This window comes from Notothenia rossii, assembly GCF_949606895.1.
Source record: "Notothenia rossii genome assembly, chromosome: 8".
Taxonomy (NCBI): domain Eukaryota; kingdom Metazoa; phylum Chordata; class Actinopteri; order Perciformes; family Nototheniidae; genus Notothenia; species Notothenia rossii.
The window spans coordinates 44731596-44755486 of NC_136906.1; the positions used below are offsets into that span (position 1 = coordinate 44731596).

Consider the following 23891-nt stretch of genomic DNA (forward strand, 5'->3'; position numbering starts at 1 on the left):
TTGAACACATCAATATTTTAGATCAACTAAAGTATATCTAATCTTGTAATTCAATAATATATAGTCTTTATATATTAAATAATCATAATTATAATGTAACTGTTTACATTACACTTCTTTATTTGTTATGCTCATACTTTAACCTTTACAATCGTTTGCTTTAATATGCAGTTTATTTTTGTGTTTGCTTCCTCCTGCTCCCTTTCGGACACATACTATATGATTTATTATTATTATTAATATAAAGATATTATTAAGATAAGATAAGATGTTACTTTATTGATTGAACATTTTAGTTTAGAATGTGCTGTCCCACGGTAATTCAGAAGGCTCACAGGTCACATTCCGACCATTATTTAAAACAATAGGTGCTTTCACACCTTCTACAGTTTGATTTGTATAGAGGGAGCTCTGTCAGTTTTCGAATTACCCATTTGCTTTCGGGGAGCCCTATTTTTCAGAGTACATCCTGCTACTAAATATGTCACACGCACGCTCTGTTGACTGGCGCAGCAGCGCGGATGCGATCAATTGCTATAAAAACACTCTTCTACTAATACAGATGGTGTCACTATGCCGGCGGATGTGGCCGTTGTTGAAGCCTCTTCAGGCTCCGCATCGGCAGGCTTCTCCTTCGGTGTGGAGCTGTCAAGCTCGACCCTAACGCCGCTTACAGCCGGCCAACTAAAAGTTGTTTTCCGTTCACGTTGTCATTTTTAGACTCCTTCGCTTCTTTGCTTGTGAATCCAAAAGCTGTGACGCTTGGCTGTTTTCGTTTTGCCATATTTTTTTATTACAAAGCCAGAGTTAAAAAAATATCAATATGAACATTTCAAATACCGCGCCGGCATCACCGCCATAACCGCCATAACCATAGCAACGTAAGTAAGAATGCAGCGCCGCCACGTACAGATGGCAACACCCAGACATATTCACAAATATAAAACAAATATTCAGAAACTGTAATGAACAATAACTATTATTTATTTCAAGAACTGTTATTTACAGAAACTCAACATTTCTAATCTGTGTGACACAAATATGCACGATTGTTTTGGGCTCCCCCTATTTATCTCAAAGTCAGCCATCAAGGGAGTTCCCTCCCTCTTCGGGGGAGCCAAGCTCCTCCTAGCTCCCCCCCATTTCGAACAGTGTCTGTGGCTGAATGGCCAGCGATTAGGTGCGGCGCATTTGTCATAGGTGATCAGAGCTAACTGCCTGGCGTCAGATTTCATTTAAAAAACAGATCTGATTTTAAGACTATTTCTGCGCTCATAAAGAATGATAAGAATAAGAATAATGCGTATTGAACTGGTTTAATTAATTAGTGAGTTTTATTTAACACGAGAACCGCCAATCGGGTCAATTTGTGTGATGTGTGTTGTGTGTGTGCAATGTAACTTTTTTTCAATAAAATATTAAAGTCTCCCAGTCCGTGACTTTTCCTGAAAGTGTGTTATGTAGCACCCTATGTTGTTAAAAATTGCATTCTAATTGCGGGATTTGACGGTTTTAGGTAGGCCTATACAAAAACCTCTGGCGGTTCTAGTGTTAAGGTAATTAGGTACAGTAGAAGCTGTTGGGGCAGAATGTCTGCTCCGCGCCGTTCCTATATGAGCGGGTTCTCAAAAGAAGGAAAAATTAAAAGCAGCCAGGATAAGGGTTAAACAATAATCTGCTTTAATGGTAAAACATACAAATACATCACCGAATCACGAAGCACTCTGCAGAGTACTCCGGGCTCAGGTTCTATCACCGTGTGAGACATGTCTCAGGAACGGCCAGTCAGAAACAAGAGCCCCGATCTTCAAAATGATCACAGCATTTATACACAGAGTTCACTTCTGAGCAAGCTAGACAGTGAGTTGGCAGTGTTCCATTGGTCGGTTTCCCTTCTGGGCGGGATCCCAGGTAGTAAGTCAGTTTGTTGATTCCATCGTTTCCTTCACAGTGTATGTGTGTGTGTGTGTTTCTGTCCCTCTGCCCTCAGGCAGATCCCCCAATCAATGATTTGGAGTCATGACAGAGGACTCTTTGACAGGACACATACTCATTCCCCCTAAACATCTTCAACACACAAAAACATCGTATCATGTATCTTTAACAGAAGTTAATTGTTCTTATCGCTTAATGGCTTCCCTGAACTTCCCTTCACCCCAAAGTCAGCTTACTAGGAATGAATACCTTTTATTGATAAGCTCAAAAGGACCTCTATCTCATTTACTGCTGGGTGACCCAAGTCTCAAGGCCTCTTTTGGGGTCTGTAGGAGATAAATCATTAATTCTACAAGGCTTCAACTGTCTTGTATCTGAGGCACATCTCCCTTTGGGCTAATCAATACGGGTTTTAGCAATTAGCAGAGGAAGCTAGAGACTCAGGGCCCCTTCCTTGCTGGGAACTGCAAAGCAGATGTCAAAGGTCATAAAACCACCCTTCTGACTACACATGAAAAGTGGAAGAAAAGACTATTACTTTAATGTATTATTACTAAGTAGTGGGACATTGTTTCAGGAATATATGAAAAGCCTCTCTATTATTTAAAGAGTAAAAATGCACTTTCAAATTTAACACCCACGAATATATAAGGTGACATTAAAATGAATATACCAGATTGAACTTTCCTGCCATAACACGTTACTTTAATACTTCAAATAATTCAAATAATCCTTCAAAGCCATTTTTTATCAGTAACGAATTTAGCAGTTGAACATAAAAGTCAACTAACTGAGGGTCACTTGCAATGACAGTGTTGTGTCTAACTGTAAGCTTGTCACTCAGAGTAACCTACCGTTAATTTAGCTGCTGGAGAAGAAAGATCAAGGGGGGAGGGGGGAGAGAGCTGTGGTTGATGGGCCATTAGTTGTGTAAATACACAGCTGAGAGCTGCCGTTTCATTCAGACTGTTTAAAAAACTGTAACAACGGACTATTTTTCTTAGCGGATGCATGTCAATTTAAATGAATACATACAACTATTTTTTAAATCAATACATACAACTATTTTTTAAATCCATAAAAGCATTTAAATTAATATTGGGAGTCATGTCGTTACTTTGTTGAGAATGTGGCCGTGTAATAAGCGGGATAATTTGCAGCGACTTGTTCCTTATGGGGAAAATAACACCCGTCATGTGTGTGTAGAGGTGTGTGTGGTTAAAACACTTTCATGAAGTGAAGGAAGTGTTCCTTCTATAAAACAGCTGTGGGCAGCAGTGAGTGTCACGGACATGAATTCATAGATCAAGGCAGACTGGTGCACACATTCTCCTGTCCTGCCAGGCGACACGCCCGTTCTAAGCCGTGTCCCTCACTCCTCACATCCCAAGCATCCCCACAAGTGTATTATGTTGTAACATCGTTTCAGATGTTATGTTTCAGTTGTGCTCTGTCTATGTTCAGTGATGCAAATTTGTCACCTTTCGGCGAAATTTCGCCGTTTTGAATCCAAAATAAGTCGTTTGTGTGATTCATGTAGATCTGCAATACAAATATTTTTGGGGTATGGGGGGATCTGGGACCCGGAGTAATCTGCGGCAGTGAGCTGTTATATGCCATCATGACACGCATGGTGTTCTTTTTTTATATATTATAATGAAGTACGAGCTGTGTGCTCGAGTCTTCCTGCCTGTCGGCTCTGCTCATGGATGTATAATAAGGCTCTGCTGCTCCCAGATGATGGTCTAGCTTCAGCAGCTACATTACCTACAGGTGCGTTCGTTAATATTAACTGTGCGTCCGGAGTCACTGTGGCACAGAGTGGACCGCTGGTGAACAGCTGTTAGAACGGGCCGTTCAGGTGTTCAGAGCAGAGCTCCCTGTCGGAGCGGCAGAGTGTGATGTGAACTGAAAAGTTTTTCTGTGGCAATATTATTGTTATAGTTATTGTTATTATTGTTATATTATATTATTGAATCGTTGAGCTAGCTAGCTAGCATACATTGTCACTATCTGCTAACGTTAGCTTTAGCCTTCTATTTCTAATAGTTTTTTTCATAGGCTATAAACAGAGGTGGTATAAGTATATATATATTGTACTTGAGTAAAAGTAGAAGTACTCAGATCTTGTACTTGAGTAAAAGTAGAAGTACTCAGGTCTTGTACTTGAGTAAAAGTAGAAGTACTCAGATCTTGTACTTGAGTAAAAGTAGAAGCACACAGATCTTGTACTAGAGTAAAAGTAGAAGTACTCCAATCTTGTACTTGAGTAAAAGTAGAAGTACTCACGTCTTGTACTTGAGTAAAAGTAGAAGCACACAGATCTTGTACTAGAGTAAAAGTAGAAGTAATCAGGTATTGTACTTGAGTAAAAGTAGAAGTACTCAGATCTTGTACTTGAGTGAAAGTAATAGTCCCAGAGTGTAGGAATACTCTGTTACAGTAAAAGTCCTGCATTCAAAATGTTCCTCAAGTAAAAGTAGAAAAGTATTATCATCAAAATATAGTGAAAGTAGCGACAGTAAAAGTAGTCATTGTGCAGATTGGTCCATTTCAGAATAATAGATATGATATGTTTTATAATGATTGATCATGAAAGTGTTCTCAAAGCTGGTAAAGGTGCAGCTAGTTTGAATGACTTTGTATACTGCAGGGTAGCTTGTGGATTTGCTCCAGGTGGAACTAAAGTCTGATTTAACACTTGATTATATTTCACATAATTCATCCACATCTGTAAAGTAACTAAAGGTATTAAATACATGTAGAGGAGGAAAAGTACAGCATGTACCTCTGAACTGTAGTGGAGTAGAAGAACAAAGTAGCAAAACATTGAAATACTTAAATAAAGTACAAGTATCTCAAAATTGTGCCCAAGTATAGTACTTGTTGAGTTTATGAACTTAGTTACTTTACACCATGTGGCTATAAAGATAAAAAGACTTAAGCCTTGCACAGAGGCATGAAAATACATTTTCAAAATGCTCAACAGTGCTGCCAAAATTATAAACTGACTGCTACACAATTTAAAATAAATGCTTTTATATATTTCTATTAGATGTGACTCTTTGGCGTTTCTGTTATTATTAACATTGCTGCTTTAGTTGTTCTGACTGCTAAAATCCTCTGTCATTCCGTGGGGTGGGGGAGCCGGGGGCTCGGATCCTTGTCACCTTTTTCATACCTGATGAGTTTGCATCCCTGTATGTTAAAAAGCCTCAGTCACCTTAATTCATGTAATAAAAACATCTCAGGTCAGTAACACTCAAAGCTAAATGTGCAATACCATGTTCAGCTATGTTACTATTTATAATGTTATTGTTGTTACATCAGAAGATGTACATATTGGAATGATTTCTTAACTTACAGTAGGCTATTTTTGAGCTGTGGTTGATGGGCCATTAGTTGTAAATACACAGCTGAGAGCTGCCGTTTCATTCAGACTGTTTAAAAAACGGTAACAACGGACTATTTTTCTTAGCGGATGCATGTCAATTTAAATCAATACATACAACTATTTTTTAAATCAATAAAAACATTTTCTAAATCCATAAAAGCATTTAAATTAATATTGGGATTCATGTCGTTACTTTGTTGAGAATGTGGCCATGTAATAAGCGGGATAATTTGCAGCGACTTGTTCCTTATGGGGAAAATAGCACCCTTCATCCAGATGAGGATCCCTCCGCTACACTTTGGGATCCTGATCGACCGACGAAGCTCCATTAAAATATACATATTTTTGGTGAATTACTGAGTTTAGGCACGTTAATAACGTTTTAATGAAGTTGAATACAGTATATTCATATGTGTCAGTGATTTCATGTCAATTCGGCGAACATAAACATAAATGATCGTGGTGAAGATGATGATTAAATTAGGATTCAAAATCGAGAGCCGGGCTGCATTTCCTCCCGTTCGTTTTTTTCGAATAACAAAATGATTTTGTTAAATAACAACATGGTGATGTTTTGTAAATGATTACATGTCTCTTATTTAGCACAGTAGTATGATATCCGTGACATATGGATCTTAACAAAGTTCCGCTGTACATCCAGCGTACTGTATCTCACTTTATTTCACATGAGCTCCAGTGTGGAACCCCACTGCACCCCCTGGTGGATCAATGATCCATTGCAGCTGGCTTCATTATAATTACATTTATCTATCACGGGGGCGGTCTCAAGTCAAGCTGGAGGTTTTCCCTTGAGCGAGGGCAGATCACGTACCAATCACGGCCCTCGCGTTTCAAACTGTCTGAAATGGATCGCTACATCTGTAGTTTGTCGGGGGACATCTTACTTCTTCCTTCTCTCTGTCTATACCTGTGTACTCTCATGTCCCGATTAACCCAGCTTCCCCAAATTTCTTTCTTTTTGGTTTCTATATACGCTGGGATCCGGAGTCATGTGTCATGGATCGCGAGTCCTGGATCTTGAGTCGTGGCTGTGGTCCTGGATCATAAGTCCTGGATGTATATCCTCGTGGATTCATCTTCCTATTATACACACATGCATTTCCAAACATTTGGACTACCTATGTTGCAAATGTATTATCTTTTCAATTTACACACGGCATCTATTGCACGTCTGTCCGTCCTGGGAGAGGGATCCCTCCTCTGTTGCTCTCCCTGAGGTTTCTCCCATTTTTCCCTTTAAACTGTGGGTTTTCTCTGGAAGTTTTTCCTTGTACGATGTGAGGGTCTAAGGACAGAGGGTGTCGTATTGTCATACTGATATTCTGTACAAACTGTGAAGTCCACTGAGACAAATGTAACATTTGTGATATTGGGCTATATAAATAAACATTGATTGATTGATTGATTGAACGAAAGTCAGAGGTTCGAAGACGATCAGATACCGTCGTAGTTCCGACCATAAACGATGCCAACTAGTGATCCGGCGGCGTCATCCCCATGACCCGCCGTGCAGAATCCGGGAAACCAAACCTGAAGGTAAGATATCGAATGATGATGATGTGTGATCAGATGTATTACTACTCATTGATTCTAGCAAAGAGCAAGCAAATGTGTGTAAAATAAGTAATATCTCACAGTGTTCCAAGAGTTCAGGGAAGGACGGAGTCCACTGGAACACCCTTGCATACCGCAAGATCACCTCTCTGCTGCTCCAGCACTTTGCACAGGCATGTGGCGTCCTTCTGCCCTGTCCACTGGAAAGTGTTGGTGAGGACGATCAGATACCGTCGTAGTTCCGACCATAAACGATGCCAACTAGCGATCTGGCGGCGTCATCCCCATGACCCGCCGGGCAGCGTCCGGGAAACCAAACCTGAAGGTAAGATATCAAATGATCTTCATTAATTGCAGTGACAATTTAGTCTATTCTGACATTTGTTTATGTGAGTTAATCTTTACCTATGATATCTGGTTGCAGAAGGGACTGCAATAGCCTGGATGTTGGTCATCAGAGTAGATGCCCTGCAATTCTCCTCTTTTACCTTTCCCAACATATCCTTTGAATAGAGAAAGAAAATATTGTAATTGAATCACACTAGGACCACAACACACTAAATATGTAATGACACATAAACAATATTATCCAGAATAAGAGGTCTACCTGGTTTGCAGTTTTTGTAAGGCTCCAAGCATCCACGGCAGGTGTCAATGGTGTACATGACGTTGAAATCCTGTTGTATGAAGCAGAGAACCAATTCCATGTAGCAACACCTGTGTAAAACAAGCATTTCAATAGAGCCAGTAAAAATATGCATAGACACCACAGCTGTCGTATACTGCTGCACCTTCACTGAATCACTTACTCTCAAGCCAGCGAAAGTGGGCCCCTCTTCTGAAAGACACAGTGGACATTGCGTCTCTGAAGGTGGTACACACTAGAGCGAGTGTTGAGTACGCTTTGTCACCTTCCTGGAGAACCATTTCCATCAGAATGTCCGAAAGAAGTGAAGGATTAGTTGAATTATTTGAAGTATTAAAGTAACGTGTTATGGCAGGAAAGTTAAATCTGGTATATTCATTTTAATGTCACCTTATATATATTCATGTGTGTTAAATTTGAAGGGACAAAGTATATTTTCCCTCCCCAATATATTGAGGTGAAGTCTTTGTGTTTAGAGAGGGATGTGAGCAGGGGACATCCTAATTTGGGGATAGCTCCAAAACTCTGGAATGTTTCCCTCATAAAAGAAGAGGGTGCGTTACACATGCTTAGGGCAAATGTGTGTGTTTTCATTGCAGTAAATATATGTGCTGCATGATTACTGTTCAACTATACCTCTGTTTTTATTCTTTCATGCGTGGGTACTAAATGGCTACAAACATTGTGGAGAAATTAGCTTAAACATGTTTTATTACTCTATATGAAATGGAAGCAGCTTTTATGACAGGGACGAGAGAGCTGGGGGAGGGGAAATTCTTCTTAACATTTTCAGCATGTCAATTATCAGGGAAATCTACTTGTTTTAAATAGAGGTGTGTGGTTAATTACTTTGTATTAATAATAACAGTATGTGTAAAGGAAGCTGGAAATATACAATGTGAAACCTTTTATTTGAAGTAAAGATGTGAACAATAGCTCAAACAAATGGAAGGGCTGTAGGACAAATGAGTGTGTTCTCTATATTAGGCCTGTGTGAAGTTTGACTATTTGAAAAGCATCTCTAATACTGCTTAAGAGCATAGGTAATGTGTTCCTCGTTATTATTGATATGAAAGTGATTTACATGTATTACGTATATTTAGCCACCTATAACAACTATATCTTCTTAAAACATACTTTTAACTTGTGTGTGGTAACCTGAGCGGGGGGAGATGGACTCAGGGACAAAGGGCCATAAAAGGGGATGTGTGTGTGCTGGCTGCAAGATGTGAAATAAGATAAGGAAACTTGTTGTTTAGAGCAGGTTCGTACCAGACACCAAAAGGTGTCTGGTCTTCGTCAAACTGAAAGAGACTTTTTGTTTCCGGGTTTCTTCTGCTGTGTCGCACTGATTGGGTGCGACAGGCCATGTGTTGGTCTCTCCCAATAAGATGACCTCTGGGGGAAAGCACGCACACACCTCCTCCTGTGTTTTAGTATGAAAGCCTGTGTTTTCCTTTGGTTCGCGCTCTTGTTTTTGACTGGCCGTTCCTGAGACCTGTCTCACACGTGGTAGAACCTGAGCCCGGAGTACTCTGCAGAGTGCTTCGTGATTCGATGATGTATTTGTATTGTTGCTTTTTATCATTAAAACAAGATTATTGTTTAACTTGCATTCTGGTGTTTCTTAATCCCTTCCTTTTTACGAATTTACCCAGTTTACCAAACGACACGCGGAGACGAGGTTGGTTTTAAACATCCTCCAAATCTCCAACAGAAGACAGTTTGGCAGCTGTGAAGTATTGGTCAGACTAGATCAAACCTGTTTAACAACACATTGACTAGACTGTTGCCAGCACAATCGAAATACCAAGATTCTTTGGGCTTCAGGTAGCAAAAATACACATTTTTAATATTAATGTTGAATACATCACACACATTTTTCTTATGTTTTATTATTCTTCTCCTTGAGGTAAAAAAACAGCTATCAATCAAGTTAAAAAAAGCAGTGAGACATAATAGTTGGAAATTCCGCCGTGATCACCGGTCGTTTTTTAAACAAAAAACAGTTACTGCTTAACTGAAAAGATATTACCTCCAATATGAAGCACATGTCGGACTTTTGAGACTGGACCTTTGAAGGAAAATATAAGGTTTGGGTCATGTCATTGTTTAATTACATGTGTATACAATTATCAATATTGATATGTATGCATGTGTTAAATAATCTGGATTGTTACATTTGTTTATCACAAACAGGAGTGTGCCTATCGGCCTCATGCTCACCTCATGTTCTGTCTTTCGTTTCTTTGGGATCCTGTACACTGGCTCCAGTGCCCCTTTGAGCAGCTCTCCGGCCTCATTGGTCCAGTATGAAAACCTCTGTCCGTGGCTTTAAAAATCACATAATATCAGGATGAAAATGTAAATCAGTGTCAAAGAAACTGTTGTCTATAAAGTAACATTTAAAAGGTATGATTTACCCTTCAATCTGGTACCGTTCCATCAGCATAATGCACCACCATTTCCGGATCTGTGCTATGTCCCGCTAAAAGACAATGTAACAATAATAAAGTTGAAAATGAATGGAACCTCATCATTTGTCTACTCAATGTTAGCCCCCTCTTCCCCCTGAAATACTAACTCAGAGGATAAATACTGACCTCGGTAAACCAAAGTGGAGCATCTGTGCTGAGGTTGAGTGCATACTGTGAAAGGATAAAGATCTGTTAAGTTATGAGTTTCAAAAATTAACAAAACCCCTTAAAAAAAAGTGTCAAGAGAGGAATTTACCATCAGTATGAAGACACCACAGTCATTGCCCGTGGTTTGGTGAGGCAAACCCTTTAAGAATTGGGAATATAACAGTGATGTGCATGGTCAAAGGGAAAATAAAGGCATGTGAAAGCAGGTGTATGAGATGGTGGAGAAATGTACCTTGACGTCTCTGCCAAACTTTACTGTCCACTGACCTGGAACAATGCGGTGGGCTAGGTCACTGTCAAAAGAAATTATAAGACATGGGAATTGATTTGGTGAAGGAACGCTATACTCAATATAATTCATGTTTTTGGATTTCCTTACATTGAACTATTGCATGCCTTAAAAGAGGAAAGTTATGAAAGCCACTGAACGGGGCTAAAATAAAACAAACAACAAGACGTTTACCAGCCTCTGAACAAAGCTGAACTTGAAAACAACCTTTGAACAAGGCTTATAACAAAATGAACATTATAATTCATAGCATCCTGTTGCAGACCTTTTTTTTTCGGTTCCACTAAGGACAAACACCAGACTTTGTGGAAATGGAGATATATTATAAATGAATTGATCAGATTCAGACCCCTGGTCTACAAGATGGTTACTGCAGTATTAGAATACTATAAACTATTTAGGATTCCCATACAAGCCACAGAACGGGGCTGGGTAATAATGTTACAAAAACCTAAAGATGTCCTTGTAGGAACTGTCACCAAAGCCATCTGGCCTAAGAGGGTCGAGCAAATACAACTCTCTCTTTGCTGGCTTGATCACCTGTCAACCATTCACAAAACAGCTGAAATTAGACATAATCCAACACCAGAAGAAAACCACACAGTACAACTTGTGTTCATTTTGTACCAGCTGGTGAGATCATTTCGAACAGACTCAGGCAAAGCAAATAGTGATCTGCCTTTCCTTGCTGCCGACTCCAGGCAGGGATGAAAACCATGTCCTTGGTGACCAATTGGTCAGCCTAGCATTTTAAACAAGGGATTTTAAGTTTCTGTATAATGTCGAGCAACATAGAAGGTCTCAAGCAACAGGAACTTACTGGAAAACTGGCCAACGCGTCAGCTGTTTTGGACTTCCAGGTAGGAACCACATACATATCCACAATGTATATATCTTTGCCCTATATTGATAGTTTTCCAAAAAAAAAAAAATCTTCATAGAAGTATGTTCAATAACAAGAGAAAACCACACTTCACGAGATTGGAGTTTCACCACTAAACAGCTATTTAGAAAATATGTGTTATTCAAAAGAAAAAAGCAGGCCAATGATGTCTGTTGAAAACCGTACATGTCTTTGGCTGGCTTCTTGTACCATCTTCAGGCACGTGTTTCCAATCTGAAACAGTAACAACAGTAAGTTACCTGTGCCATTTATTTGAGACAAGGTGAAGTTGGCAGGAAAGCTCTAGTATACCTACATTTGACTCCATGCACTGAGGAAGACCCAGGCTCCAAAAGTCCTCTCTGGTCAGACACACATCCCCTTCCTTCACAATGACCTCTGCTCCAGGCCTATCGTGGTCTAGCACATAGCTGAGCTGCAAATAACAGATTGCAAAACATACTTCAAGCCAATAGAAAACATAGAAAAATTCAAATCAAAACAATGCACCTCCATCACTGTGCATGAAGTAAACATATATCTACCAGCTTGGATTGAATCGGATGTAGATCCTTTGCGTATTTTGCACCAGAGAGGGCATACTGGTGGTCAGCAACTGATCCCTCCGAATCCATCTTCGGTTCAGCTGTTATTAGATAGATATACAAAAAATAAACAGTATTATTCAAGTACCACAGATGAAGTATACCTAAAATGTGTCCTTGTATTGATAATCAAAATACCTCTCAATGTAGGCCTGATAAAGGGCTTCATCTGAGACACATTCACACCCTGTCTCAGCTGAGCTCCTGTTGAGCCCAACAGGGTTGCCACAACCTCGTTGGTGATTGAGGAAACCAGATAAGGCCCAAACCAGTTGCACTCCAGTTTTCCACCTTTTTGGCCCTCCTTCCTCTTATTCGCTCTTAGGACCTCATCTCCAACATTAACCAGGAAAGTTTTTACATTCTTTCCCTTGATTGTTTGATAACAGATTTTTTGTCTCTGTTGTGCAGTTCGAATGTTCTGGTAAATCTGAGAAAGATATGTAACAGTTATCATTTACAGTCTTTAACAGACGAGTTATTATGTTTTAAATATTGCCATTTTATTCTCACCTTCGAGTGCAAATCTGCAACGGTTGCAGCCTTTGCCTCATGCTGCTGTTCTGCCTCATCAGCAGGCACCAAAACAGAGGTATCATCCCCGTCATTGTGTGTTGCATTTATTAAACTTGGGACGCGAGGGTGGCTCCCAAACTGGGCAAAATAGGGCGTGTACTTGGTTGACCTCTGAAAACATAAAAATTCCTTTTAGTATCTCTGTTGAGCATTGTTCCCATCTGCATTTGTTACAACATTGTACCTGCTTTGAGGTGTTAATGCTCGCCACAATGCCCCTCAAGTGTACATCCCAGTCATTCTGATCCTCTCCGCAGTACTTGGCAAGTACTTTTTTGATGGTTTGGTTGGTACGCTCATCTTGGCCATTGCACTGGGGATGGTAGGCTGAAGTGATGCAGTGCTTTCCACCCAGTGCATCGAAAACACCACGGTTGACCTGCAGGTGGTTTAGTGTACACCAATTACCCTGATCGTATTACATTGTTACACATAACACATACATATATTAGATAGATTATTGTGCCTCATTCACAAATTCCTGTCCTTGGTCGGTAATGATCTTCTCGAAAAGCCCGAAATCGAGAAGAATGTTGGTGATCTTTTTTGAGACCTCAGCAGCTGTTTTCTGGTAGAGAGTTTTTGCAACCACCCACTTCGTGAATAAATCGGTCGCTGTTAGAATGTATCTGCAATATGAAATGCAGAATGTTGTAAATACATACAGAATCACTGTCAATTATTTCCTTTCTTTTTAAACCAGAATCTTCACGTTTAGAACCTTTAAAGGAGGTTACACATGCTTCAGCCCATCATGATAGTACCTTTTGCCCTTAGCAGTGGTGGGAAGTGGGCCAATGAGATCCACACCAAGGACAGTCCATGCCTCGGGAACATGAATCGGATGCAGTTCGGGTGCAACCGTTTTAATGGCCTTGTGTTGCTGGCAGCGGGGACACTCATCAACCTTCGCAAATATCATACATTTTCAATCAGCAAAACAAAAAACTTTAGGTATAAAAATGATAGAACAGAGAAAACTTTCAGAGGAGACAGAATTAAACTGTTCAAGTTCTGAAATATGTTTTCAGACAGCTCTGATGGAGCTCAAACTGTCACTCTGTTTCAATGTTAACATACAACACATTTCTGTAGATCAATAATCAGTCAGTCAAAAACTCCCACACATTTCTTCACGTCTTCCCGCATAGTGGACCAGTGGTACGTTGCCGAAACCTTCTCGGCGGTGCGCCTTCTCCCTGCATGACCTCCGGAACCCAGGTTATCATGGCACTCCTTCAGAACATCGATAATTTGGTCCTTGGTGCACACAACCATCCTCTCATTGTCCTTGTACGTATAGTACAAATCTCCAGCTGGCACATAAGGAACAAAAAAACAATCATTTAGACATGCGTTGAGATGACATTATGACTAAAAGCTGTTCAAGAAATCCAGTGGCAAATAGGGTTTAAACGTAACAACTACAGTAATAGTGTGTATACTAAGAAAAAGAAAAAGAAGAAACAAGCTTTGGAGTCCTTGCGATTTACTGAAAAATGTTGGAATTGCAATATGATAAACCATTAGAGGTTTGATCACTTTTGCACCAAAAAACACTACTATCTATTAGATAAATAGATAGATAGATGTATACTTTATTGATCCCTAAAAGTAAAGGGATGTGATGATGTCACATATACAGGGGGTTTATACCTCATAATAAAAATGTATGTTCATGACTTAACCATGGCCTTATTCTGTTACATACCTTTGATCAGGCATTGTTTGGATGCCCTCCGAATTAACGCCTTCCTTGTATCAGGCTTTTCAGCGGCGATGGTGAGATCGTGGTAACCACCATTGAGCACGTAGTGCTTTATCTCAGTATAAAAGCTCTCCATTTCTGTCATGAAAGTTAAGAACAAAAGAAAATATTACATATTACCTATGGCACGAAAATGTCGTATGGGATAATGTGCAGTGATGCGGTCATTATGGGGAAGCGGAGGGATCTAGATCGGCATGAAGGTGTTCTTTTCACCGTAATGACAAAGTCGCAGCACATTATCCCGCTTATTACATGGACACATTCTCAACAAAGTAACGATATGACTCCCAATATTAATTGAAATGCTTTTGTGGATTTAGAAAATGATTTTATTGATTTAAAAAATAGTTGTATTGATTTAAATTGACATGCATCCGCTAAGAAAAATAGTACGTTGTTACTGTTTGAACTAACGTACCAACGGCACTGAACATATTACATATTGCCTACCATATTACGTTATATACTTCTTACCTTCGATTTCTCTTATTCTTCTCCTCATTCGTCTTTATTTTTCTTCAAGTTTGTATTGTATTTCTTCAAGTTTTTATCTTGTTGATAAATGCACTTTATCACACGAATGCACTTAAGCGTCAGCTAAATGCAATGTAATGTAATGATCAAAAAACCCCTCTATAATCTAGACAGCGTGGGTAAATTCCCGTACAGCCAATCACAATGCGTGACGTCATTGACGTCATTACGTCGTGACGTCGTACGTCATGACGTCACTGGTAAGAGACGGACCCCGAACACATCGTGTACCGACACCGGATGAGAATGTCTGGCGGGCCGGATGTGGCCCGCGAGCCGCCAGTTGGTGGTCACTGGTATATTGCATGAGCAATAAGAAGCTACAGGGACGTTAATCTACGTCGGTAATATTAACTTTATTTAATACAAGATTTACATCATGCAGCCCATGTAGTAAAATATTTTACAAATGATGAATTACAGCAAACATGTGCAATATATCCATTATTACAGCTCCGTGGGATGGCAGTAAGACGATATAGGTCCGTTCTTATTGTCCATCCATGGGTGAAGGTAAAACGCATGTAGTACTGAACACGTCGCATCACATGAACGTGCCGGGCGGCGCGGTCCCTTGGGTTAGATTCATAAGGAAGAGGGAAATAACTCTCAGAATAACGTTATTAGCACATTTCTACAACTTGAGGAACGAATGTTTTTAATAAGGGCTATACAAGTGTTCATACTGGTTAGTTTATTTAGTTTTTAAAAAATGATCCGACGATTTACAGACCACTCTTTCCCCATGTATGTCAATGGGAAAAAGTGTTTCCGGGCCGCGTCTATCGTTTTTTCAACCCAGTTTAGATCCAACTTCCGCCTTACGCAAGCATCGACGCGTCGTTACGTCACAGCATCAAATATAGACAGGTTAGATCACTGCCTCACGCGGCACACCCGCGAAATCTGAATCTGACAAACGAAATACCGTCCTTTTAAACACCGCATAATATACAATATAATAGTGCTTCTTTGTCAATATGACTGACGACCGCACTTATGCAGTGCTGAGGAATGTTAATTCATCATTTAATATGAATTCCTGATGGATATAAGAGGGATATATTAGCAAACATCTGTATATATAGCCTATATATATATAAATATATAGCCTATATATATATATTATATATATATATATATATATATATATATATATATATATATATATATATATATATTTAAGCAATAGCTCACGACAGGCCGTGGTATATGCTCATTATATCACAGCTAAGGGGCGTGGTTCGGCCCGAAGTGAGCTATTGCTTTTATAAAACGGTTACCAAGTGTGGCAATATGAAAGAAAAATACACACTCTAATTTAAATAGTTTTTATTAGTAAATAATGATGTTCAAAATAAAATAGTCCCTCCTTTGCCTTCTGCAGAAAACATAGTGCAAGGTGGTTGCTATGCAACAACACTAACAGCAAGCGAACATATTAGACAGAGAGCGTTGATCCATTATTTGGCTGTTTATTTACATTAATGTGTATGTTGCTGTTTATTGCGCAGCCACTGAAAACCTGTCCAGCATCAGTAGCATGGCTTACGTGGTCACTTGTATAGGTTGAGGTTGTTCGAGGCTGTTGCTTGGCGTGGCGAGAATATTGCTCCACTTTCTCCGGTCCCCGAGATTGGGCTTCCAGTAGCTCTGGAGAGAGCTTTCGCACCTGTGGCCACTAACGGTCATAATTTCTCTGCTTTGTTTCAAGACCCGCATCAGAAAGCTTTTGAATGGTGCTACTTTTCCAGTTGGTCTACCTGCTCTTCACGTAGCTCTGCATGTCGTAGTTTAGGTGCTTTTTTTTCTGGAGATAGGAACTGCTCAATCCACTCCTACATACTATAGTAAGACCCCCCCGGAGGTTGAAGTTAATCTTAAATGTTTCCATTTTATGCTTTGTAAGTTTGTTTCGTAACGGAAGAAATTTAAATATATTTATAAAACTGACAAGTCAAATCAAGCAATCTGATTGGTCGATAGCGTTTTTGCGGACCTCTTCGATTACAGATTTGAAAACATCGTTGCTTGCTTTAAAAGTAGCACAATTCATTATGTTAAACCTTCAAAAGTTACTTCTCCGCTGTTTTTTTCAGACCAACGGTATACTGTTGGTCTGAAAAAAGCAGCGGAGAAGTAACGGGGCAGAAGCTGGGCAGAAGCCCTCCTTTTTTACGCAGCGGTCCAGACATAGACATCAAACGGCAAAACATATTCAGTGTGCAGTTCCTTTGGCATTAGGGCAGGGATATCTAGATACTTTTGAAGGTTTAACATAATGAATTGTGCTACTTTTAAAGCGAAACGTCACAGATTGCCCGGCATGCCGGGCAATCTGTGACGTTTCGCTCTCTCAAAAGTTGATAACATAGACCAGAGCCCTAGAGAGATAGAGTTCTCATTCATAACACTCCGTTCGATGTCTCACTATGGGATGCGCCTCAACGCGTATGCAAACAGAAGCATCAATCTCATTACGCCAATCCTGATTGGCTGGTGATCTTGACGTCTACGTCAGGGAATCCACCCACCCTATAAGTAGCTTGCGCTACAACGCAGCGTCATTCAAACACCTCTTCTCGCTTCAGAGCACATCTCGAATTATCAGTAGCCAGGCTAGCTTAACGGTCCACAGACTGAACCCAAAGCTAACATTCGGTCGACGGGCGCTTGCCGGTTACTTTTTTGCTTTGCAAGAAGACTGAACAATATTAACACACCAGTTAATATTGTAATCTACCTCGCCGTTTCTTTCTTTCAAAATTACGTTAAGGTTTGATTTTTTCTTCAAGCTAGTAACATACCTGTTGCTAGCTTTTCTTCCTTCCACACCAACACCATGGTAGCGAGGACGTTCTCTTTTCTCTCTCACACCAGAGGAGACGGAGATAAAAACAAAAGGTATTAACACACCAGTTAATATTCTTTAAAGAATAAAATCTACGCCGTCGCTTTTTCCTTTCGGATTAACGACAAGGTTGGATTTTTTTCTCAGTAACGTACCTGTTACTAGCGTGTCCACTCCACGCCGACACCCCGGCGAACAAAGATGGACCCTTCTCTCCCTCACACCAGAGGAGTCAGGGACTCGGAGGCTCGGCTATGCGGCTGAGGGTTTAAGATCTCAGGCACAGACTCACACCAGGTCTGCTCGTCCTGCCTCGGGCTGGAACACGCCCAGGAGGCTATCGATAACCCCGGCTCGTGCGGGCATTGTGCCCGCTTCACCATTAAGAGCCTCCGCCGACGGCTAGCACGCCAAGCTAGCTTGTCGGGACAGGACCCCCTCATGTCTGCTGATTCGCCGGCCGGCAATCAAGACATGGTGGCGTCCGCCGCAGAGATTGAGCCCCACGCTATGTCAGGCTGGGGCTCAATAACAGCGGCAGCCGCTGAACCGGAGCCCCGCGCCGTGTCAGGCTGGGGCTCCCAACTGGACCTCACCATGGTTCCACCCGCGGAGGATTTCCTGGAGTTGGACTATATGGAGGAAGAAGAGGACGCCTCCTGTCCGACTCGGATGAGCACGAGGATGACATCTTCGTTTCATCGGCTCAGGCTGCAAAGCCGGGAGCGATGTCCGCTCTCCCGGGCGAAAGCACACCAGCTTCGCCCTGTCTAAGTATGGACTTGCAGACCGTGTGTCAACGCGCTGCGTCCAGGCTGGACATCCCATGGCCTGAAGTGGCCAAGGAGACCTCCAGATCTCGATACGAGGGGAAGCCATCCCATGGCCTGAAGTGGCCAAGGAGACCTCCAGATCTCGATACGAGGGGAAGCAATTGCCCCAAGCAGCGAGGACGAAGAGGCAGCTCCTTCCAGTCTTTCCGGAGATGCTCGACGAGGTGTCGGTCTCGTGGAGAGACCGCCCTTTCAGGAACAAGGCCCCAATCCAGGAAGCCTCCTCCCTGGACTGTGACGGTATGGAGAGGCTCGGTCTGCTCCGCATGCCGCCCATGGAACCGCTGGTGGCAGCCCACCTCTAACAGAGGCTGGCTTCAACACCGAGCAGGAACCCCACGCTACCGGCAAAGGCGGACCGTTTTCAGTCAGCGATGACCGAACGGGCCTATAAAGCCGCAGCTTTGTCCGCCAGGGCACTCAACGTCTCCTCGCTGCTGACCGCCCACCAGACGGAGCTCTGCGAAGACTTGTCGAGCAAACCTGAGCCTGCCGTGTGGGACGAGATCGCAGCGATCACGGACATTTGCCTCCGTGTGCAGCACTGTGCATTCCAAGCCACGGGCAAAGCACTGGGATTTATGGTGGTACAGGAGAGAGCCAGGTGGCTCAACCTAACGAACCTTCCAGACCGGGAAAAAGAGGATGTTCTGGACATGCCTATTGTTCCCGAGGGCATATTTGGCTCCGCCCTAGCTTTGATGCAGCCGCCACCTTCAACGGTCCCACGGCAGGCCTTCACTCAAGCTGCCTCACGTCCTGCCCGGTTCAAGATACCGAAGCAGCAGAGACCACAGCCCGTCCCGGGTCCCCAGCCCAGGCACGAGGCGAGGGTGAACTGGCCAAGAAGATCTCCGGTTCCGGCAGCTGCCGCTCAGGCATAGCCGACCCAGGTTTTCAGCCACCAGGCGAGGAAGAAGAAGCGGGCGGCCTGACAGCCTCCTCTCCTCTCCTCGACGAGAGAGCTGGAAGTTCCCTCTTCCCCAGCTCCAGAACACGTTCCAGTGTTAGATGCTCATGTGTTTTCGGGGTGCCATCATGCCCCCATCTTCCCGCCGCCTCGAGTGATGCCAGAACGTCATCCTCAAGTTCGTGCCATAAGGGAAATGGACTTAACATCAAAGACAGCAAGTTCCGCTGCCTTTTTAAGTCACACAAACACATGTCATCAATATTGTTTCCTAATAAATCATTTTCCACTGTCGTTTCCAGGCTTGAAGCCAAGGGCGCAGTCAATAAAAATGAAAAGAAAAACAATAAAAACAATAAACAGTCTGTCGTCTACCCCTCTTTTGAGAGCGGCTACGGCCTCTCTCAAAAGGCGGATATTAGACGGGATTGTGAAGGCACCACCGCCACGTGCATGCGCAGTGTCGGCCGGGGTTATCAACCTGGGGTACCACTGTGTTCAGACACTAGAGGGCCCCATAACACAACAAATAAAGACACAGAGGGCAGATGACAGAGATGTGAAATCTCCGCTCGCTTTAAGGAGCGAAAAGGGCTACAGGCTCCAATTCGCTGTCACCCCCCCTCGCTTCTCGGGCATTCTGTATTCACAAGCCCGGGGAGAGTCGGCCCATATTCTAGAGCAAGAGATTTTCTCGCTACTAGAAAAGAAGGCTATATCGATAATACCCGCCGAACAGAGTCAGAGCGGCTTTTATTCCAAGTATTTCCTCGTTCCCAAACGGGGAGGGAACGGAATTCGGCCTATACTAGATTTGAGAGCTCTGAACAAATATCTCAAAAGATACAAATTCAGAATGCTCACTCACACATCTCTGTTGCATCTCGTGCGCCAGAACGACTGGTTCACATCAGTCGACCTGAAAGATGCGTATTTCCACATCCCAGTATATTACCCACACAGGAAATATCTGAGGTTTGCCTTTGGATGTCTGTTACGAGTACAGAGTCCTTCCCTTCGGTCTGTCTCTCAGCCCGCGAGTGTTTGTACGGTGTTCGGAAGCCGCGATAGCCCCGTTAAGACAACAGGGTATTCGCTTGGCAACTTATCTGGACGACTGGCTGCTTCTCGCAGAGTCGGAGCAAGAGGCTATTACGCAGACGAATGTCCTCGTAAAACACCTGCTCGATCTGGGTTTCGTAATAAACGCAGAAAAGAGCATGTTGTCCCCAGCCCAGACTGTACTCTTCCTGGGCCTACACCTGAATTCGGTGCCCTTTACAGCCCGCCTGTCAGCAGAAAGAGTGAAAGCCTTCAGAGCTGGCCTCGCTCATTTCGGCTATGCAAATATGTTCTCTTCAGATCATGTCTGCGGTTACTGGAGCTCATGGCGTCAGCCATCCTGGTGGTACGACTGGGACTTTTACACATGAGGGAGTTTCAGCGCTGGGTAGCTGCCCTCAGACTGGACCCCGCGCGTCATGGCGCGCGGAGAGTGATGGTCACTATGAAATGCGTAATGGCACTGCGCCACTGGCTACACCTGACTTTTATAGTACGGGGCGTGCCTATGGGTGCTGTCCTATCACGGAAGGTGGTCACCACAGACGCATGTCTGACGGGCTGGGGGGGTATATACAAAGGTCGACCTGTGAGGGGTCTCTGGAGCAGAGACCTCCAACGTTCACACATAAATTATCTGGAGCTTTTAGCGGTGTTCCTCACCCTAAAACGCTTTCTGCCTTTTCTCAGAGGACATCATGTCCTCGCGAGGACAGACAACACGACCACAATATTGTATATAAACCGCCATGGGGGATTGCGTTCTCTCCAGTTACACATGCTGTCACGCAAACTGATCTTATGGAGCTGCGGACGTCTCCTCTCTCTGAGAGCGACGCACGTACCAGGAGTGATGAACCTCGGGGCAGATCTGCTGTCCAGAGGTGCACCACTATATGCAGACTGGACTCTACATCCAATGGTTGTGAGTCAACTGTGGGTGTGTTACGGCCAAGCCGCTGTAGATCTGTTCGCATCAAAAGAAAATGCTCAATGTCAGCTGTTCTTTTCAATGCGCGATTTAAACGCACCGTTAGGCGTGGACGCGCTCGCGCACGTTTGGCCTCCGCTCCTTCTGTACGCATTCCCACCCCTGGCTCTGATACCCCCAACTCTGGCCAGAGTGAGAGAACAACGCCACACACTGATCCTGATAGCTTTGCACTGGCCTGCAATGTACTGGCTGCCGGAGATATATCAGCTGCTGTGCGGGAAGCCGTGGCAGCTCCCACTACGCAGGGACATACTCTCTCAGGCGGGGGGGACGGTCTTTCACCCACACCCAGAGCGCTTGGCACTATGGGCCTGGCCCATGAGTGGTACAATCTGAATACAGTGGGGCTCCCTCAGAAGTTGATAAACACTATTCATAGTGCAAGAGCTTCCTCCACCAAGTCTCTCTATGACTGTAAGTGGAGGGTGTTTGAGGAGTGGTGCCTTCAAAAAGGACACATCTCTTTTCAATGTCCTGTCGGGGTGATCATTTCTACAGGACCTAATTGATAAACACAGAGCTTTCTCTACGATCAAAGTGTACCTGGCTGCTATTGCTGCATGCCATGTGGGCTTTGAGGGAAAGACGGCTAGCCAACATCCTTTGGTCTGCCGTTTTATGAAAGGGGCTCGCAGGCTCCTCCCTGTTTCCAGGTCACTGGTGCCCTTAAGGGACTTGGCAGTGGTTTAGATGGGCTCACTCGAACTCCATTTGAATCCCTGGAAGAAGCTGACATGAAACACCTATCACTGAAGACAGTGCTGTTACTGGCTCTGGCATCTGCCAAGCGAGTCAGTGACATTCATGCGCTCTCTGTACATCCTTCATGCACTCAGTTTGCCCCGGGGCAAACAAGAGTATTGCTGAAGCCCAACCCTGCCTTTATACCTAAGGTGGTTGGCTCATGTACCCCCATTGACATTGTGGCATTTCCTCCGCCGCTGTGTTCCTCTGAGGAACAGCGGCCAAATTTGCTGTGTCCAGTTCGTGCTTTACGCACCTATATGGACAGGTCAAAAGAGTTTCGTTGCAATGACCATCTCTTTGTATCCTGGGCTAACCCTCAGAAGGGCAAGCCCGTTACCAGGCAACGGCTCTCCCACTGGATTGTGGAAGCGATTGCTCTGGCTTATACGAGTCAGGGTTTGCAGGCACCAACGGGCCTGCGTGCTCATTCTACTCATGGACTGGCTACATCCTGGGCTTTGTTCAAGGGTGTTTCCATCCAAGACATTTGTGCAGCAGCGAGCTGGTCCTCACCGCTTTTACAGGCTAGATGTCTCTGCTCCAAGTGTGGCCCGCGCATTGCTGGGCCCCGTGTTGAGACAGGGTTCTACCTGTTAAGTTCTGGTTGTTTTGGTGATTTTCGAGATAAGCATGTCTAGCAATACGGGAGTTTCAATATCCCATAGTGAGACATCGAACGGAGTGTTATGAATGAGAACTATAGGTTACTTACGTAACCCCAGTTCTCAGAGTAACATGAAGTGAGATGTCTCACCAGACGGCCCTTCTTGCTAAGGCGAATCGAGAAGAGGTGCTTATTTTGAATGACGCTGCGTCGTAGCGCAAGCTACTTATAGGGTGGGTGGATTCCCTGATGTAGACGCAGGGCCGGCTCTAGACAATTTGCAGCCCTAGGCGAGATTTTAGCTGGCGCCCCCCCCCCCATAGAATATATAAAGAACAAATTAAAAATCTCTACAAAAGACGAATACACTACAAAAACAGAAACTTATTGACATAGGCAGAAAGGCTTACCAATAACCAATAACCTACCATAGCCAATAAATGTAACTTATTTTATTTTTGTTGTTCATTCATATCTTATTTGACCTAGTTAACACTCATTTATGTATTCATATTTTTATCTCTCCAGTTTTTAAACGATATTTTTTGTTTACTGTCTTATAGTATACATTGAAAACACCAACCCCCCCCCCCCCCACCCTACACACAAATACAAAAACCACACTTGCTTTAGTTATAATTCAACAAACATCTTTTAATAAACAAGTAGCTTCCACAGAAGGATTTATAGAAATATTTTAAAGAACACTTAAGAACACACGTATTGTAATAATAAATAAATAAAATAAAATAAATGAAAAAATATTAACAAATACATAAAAACGATTTATACAAAAAAAGAACAATTACATTTCTGTTTTTGAACACACATATTGTAATAATAAATAAATACCTTACTGACTTGCTTGACTTAAACACTCAGAATTGCACTCGTCTTGACTTCTTTGCTGCAAATTCATCGATAACATCCTCATATGACAGCTGACGAGAAACATCACTGTTAATGCTGATGATGGCAAGTCCACTGAGGCGTTCTTGGACCATTGTAGACCTCAGGTAGGTTTTAATTAACTTCAG

At 42.8% G+C, this 23891-nt stretch overlaps 1 protein-coding gene across 1 annotated transcript; it reads right to left on the bottom strand.

Moving 5' to 3' along the window:
• Positions 1 to 7165: 7165 nt before the first annotated feature.
• Positions 7166 to 12941, bottom strand: LOC307016203 (uncharacterized protein; the record flags this gene model as incomplete). Its single annotated transcript, XM_079645246.1, has 18 exons — positions 12733 to 12941; positions 12486 to 12659; positions 12111 to 12402; positions 11913 to 12013; positions 11684 to 11803; positions 11554 to 11601; positions 11305 to 11385; positions 10936 to 11024; positions 10428 to 10488; positions 10284 to 10334; positions 10154 to 10198; positions 9974 to 10038; positions 9777 to 9882; positions 9586 to 9624; positions 7714 to 7819; positions 7512 to 7621; positions 7310 to 7407; positions 7166 to 7223 (listed from the first exon to the last, which is right to left on the bottom strand). Exons 3-18 carry the CDS (start codon positions 12139 to 12141, stop codon positions 7166 to 7168), a joined length of 1209 nt encoding a protein of 402 aa, XP_079501372.1. The 5' UTR covers positions 12142 to 12402; positions 12486 to 12659; positions 12733 to 12941.
• Positions 12942 to 23891: the final 10950 nt, after the last annotated feature.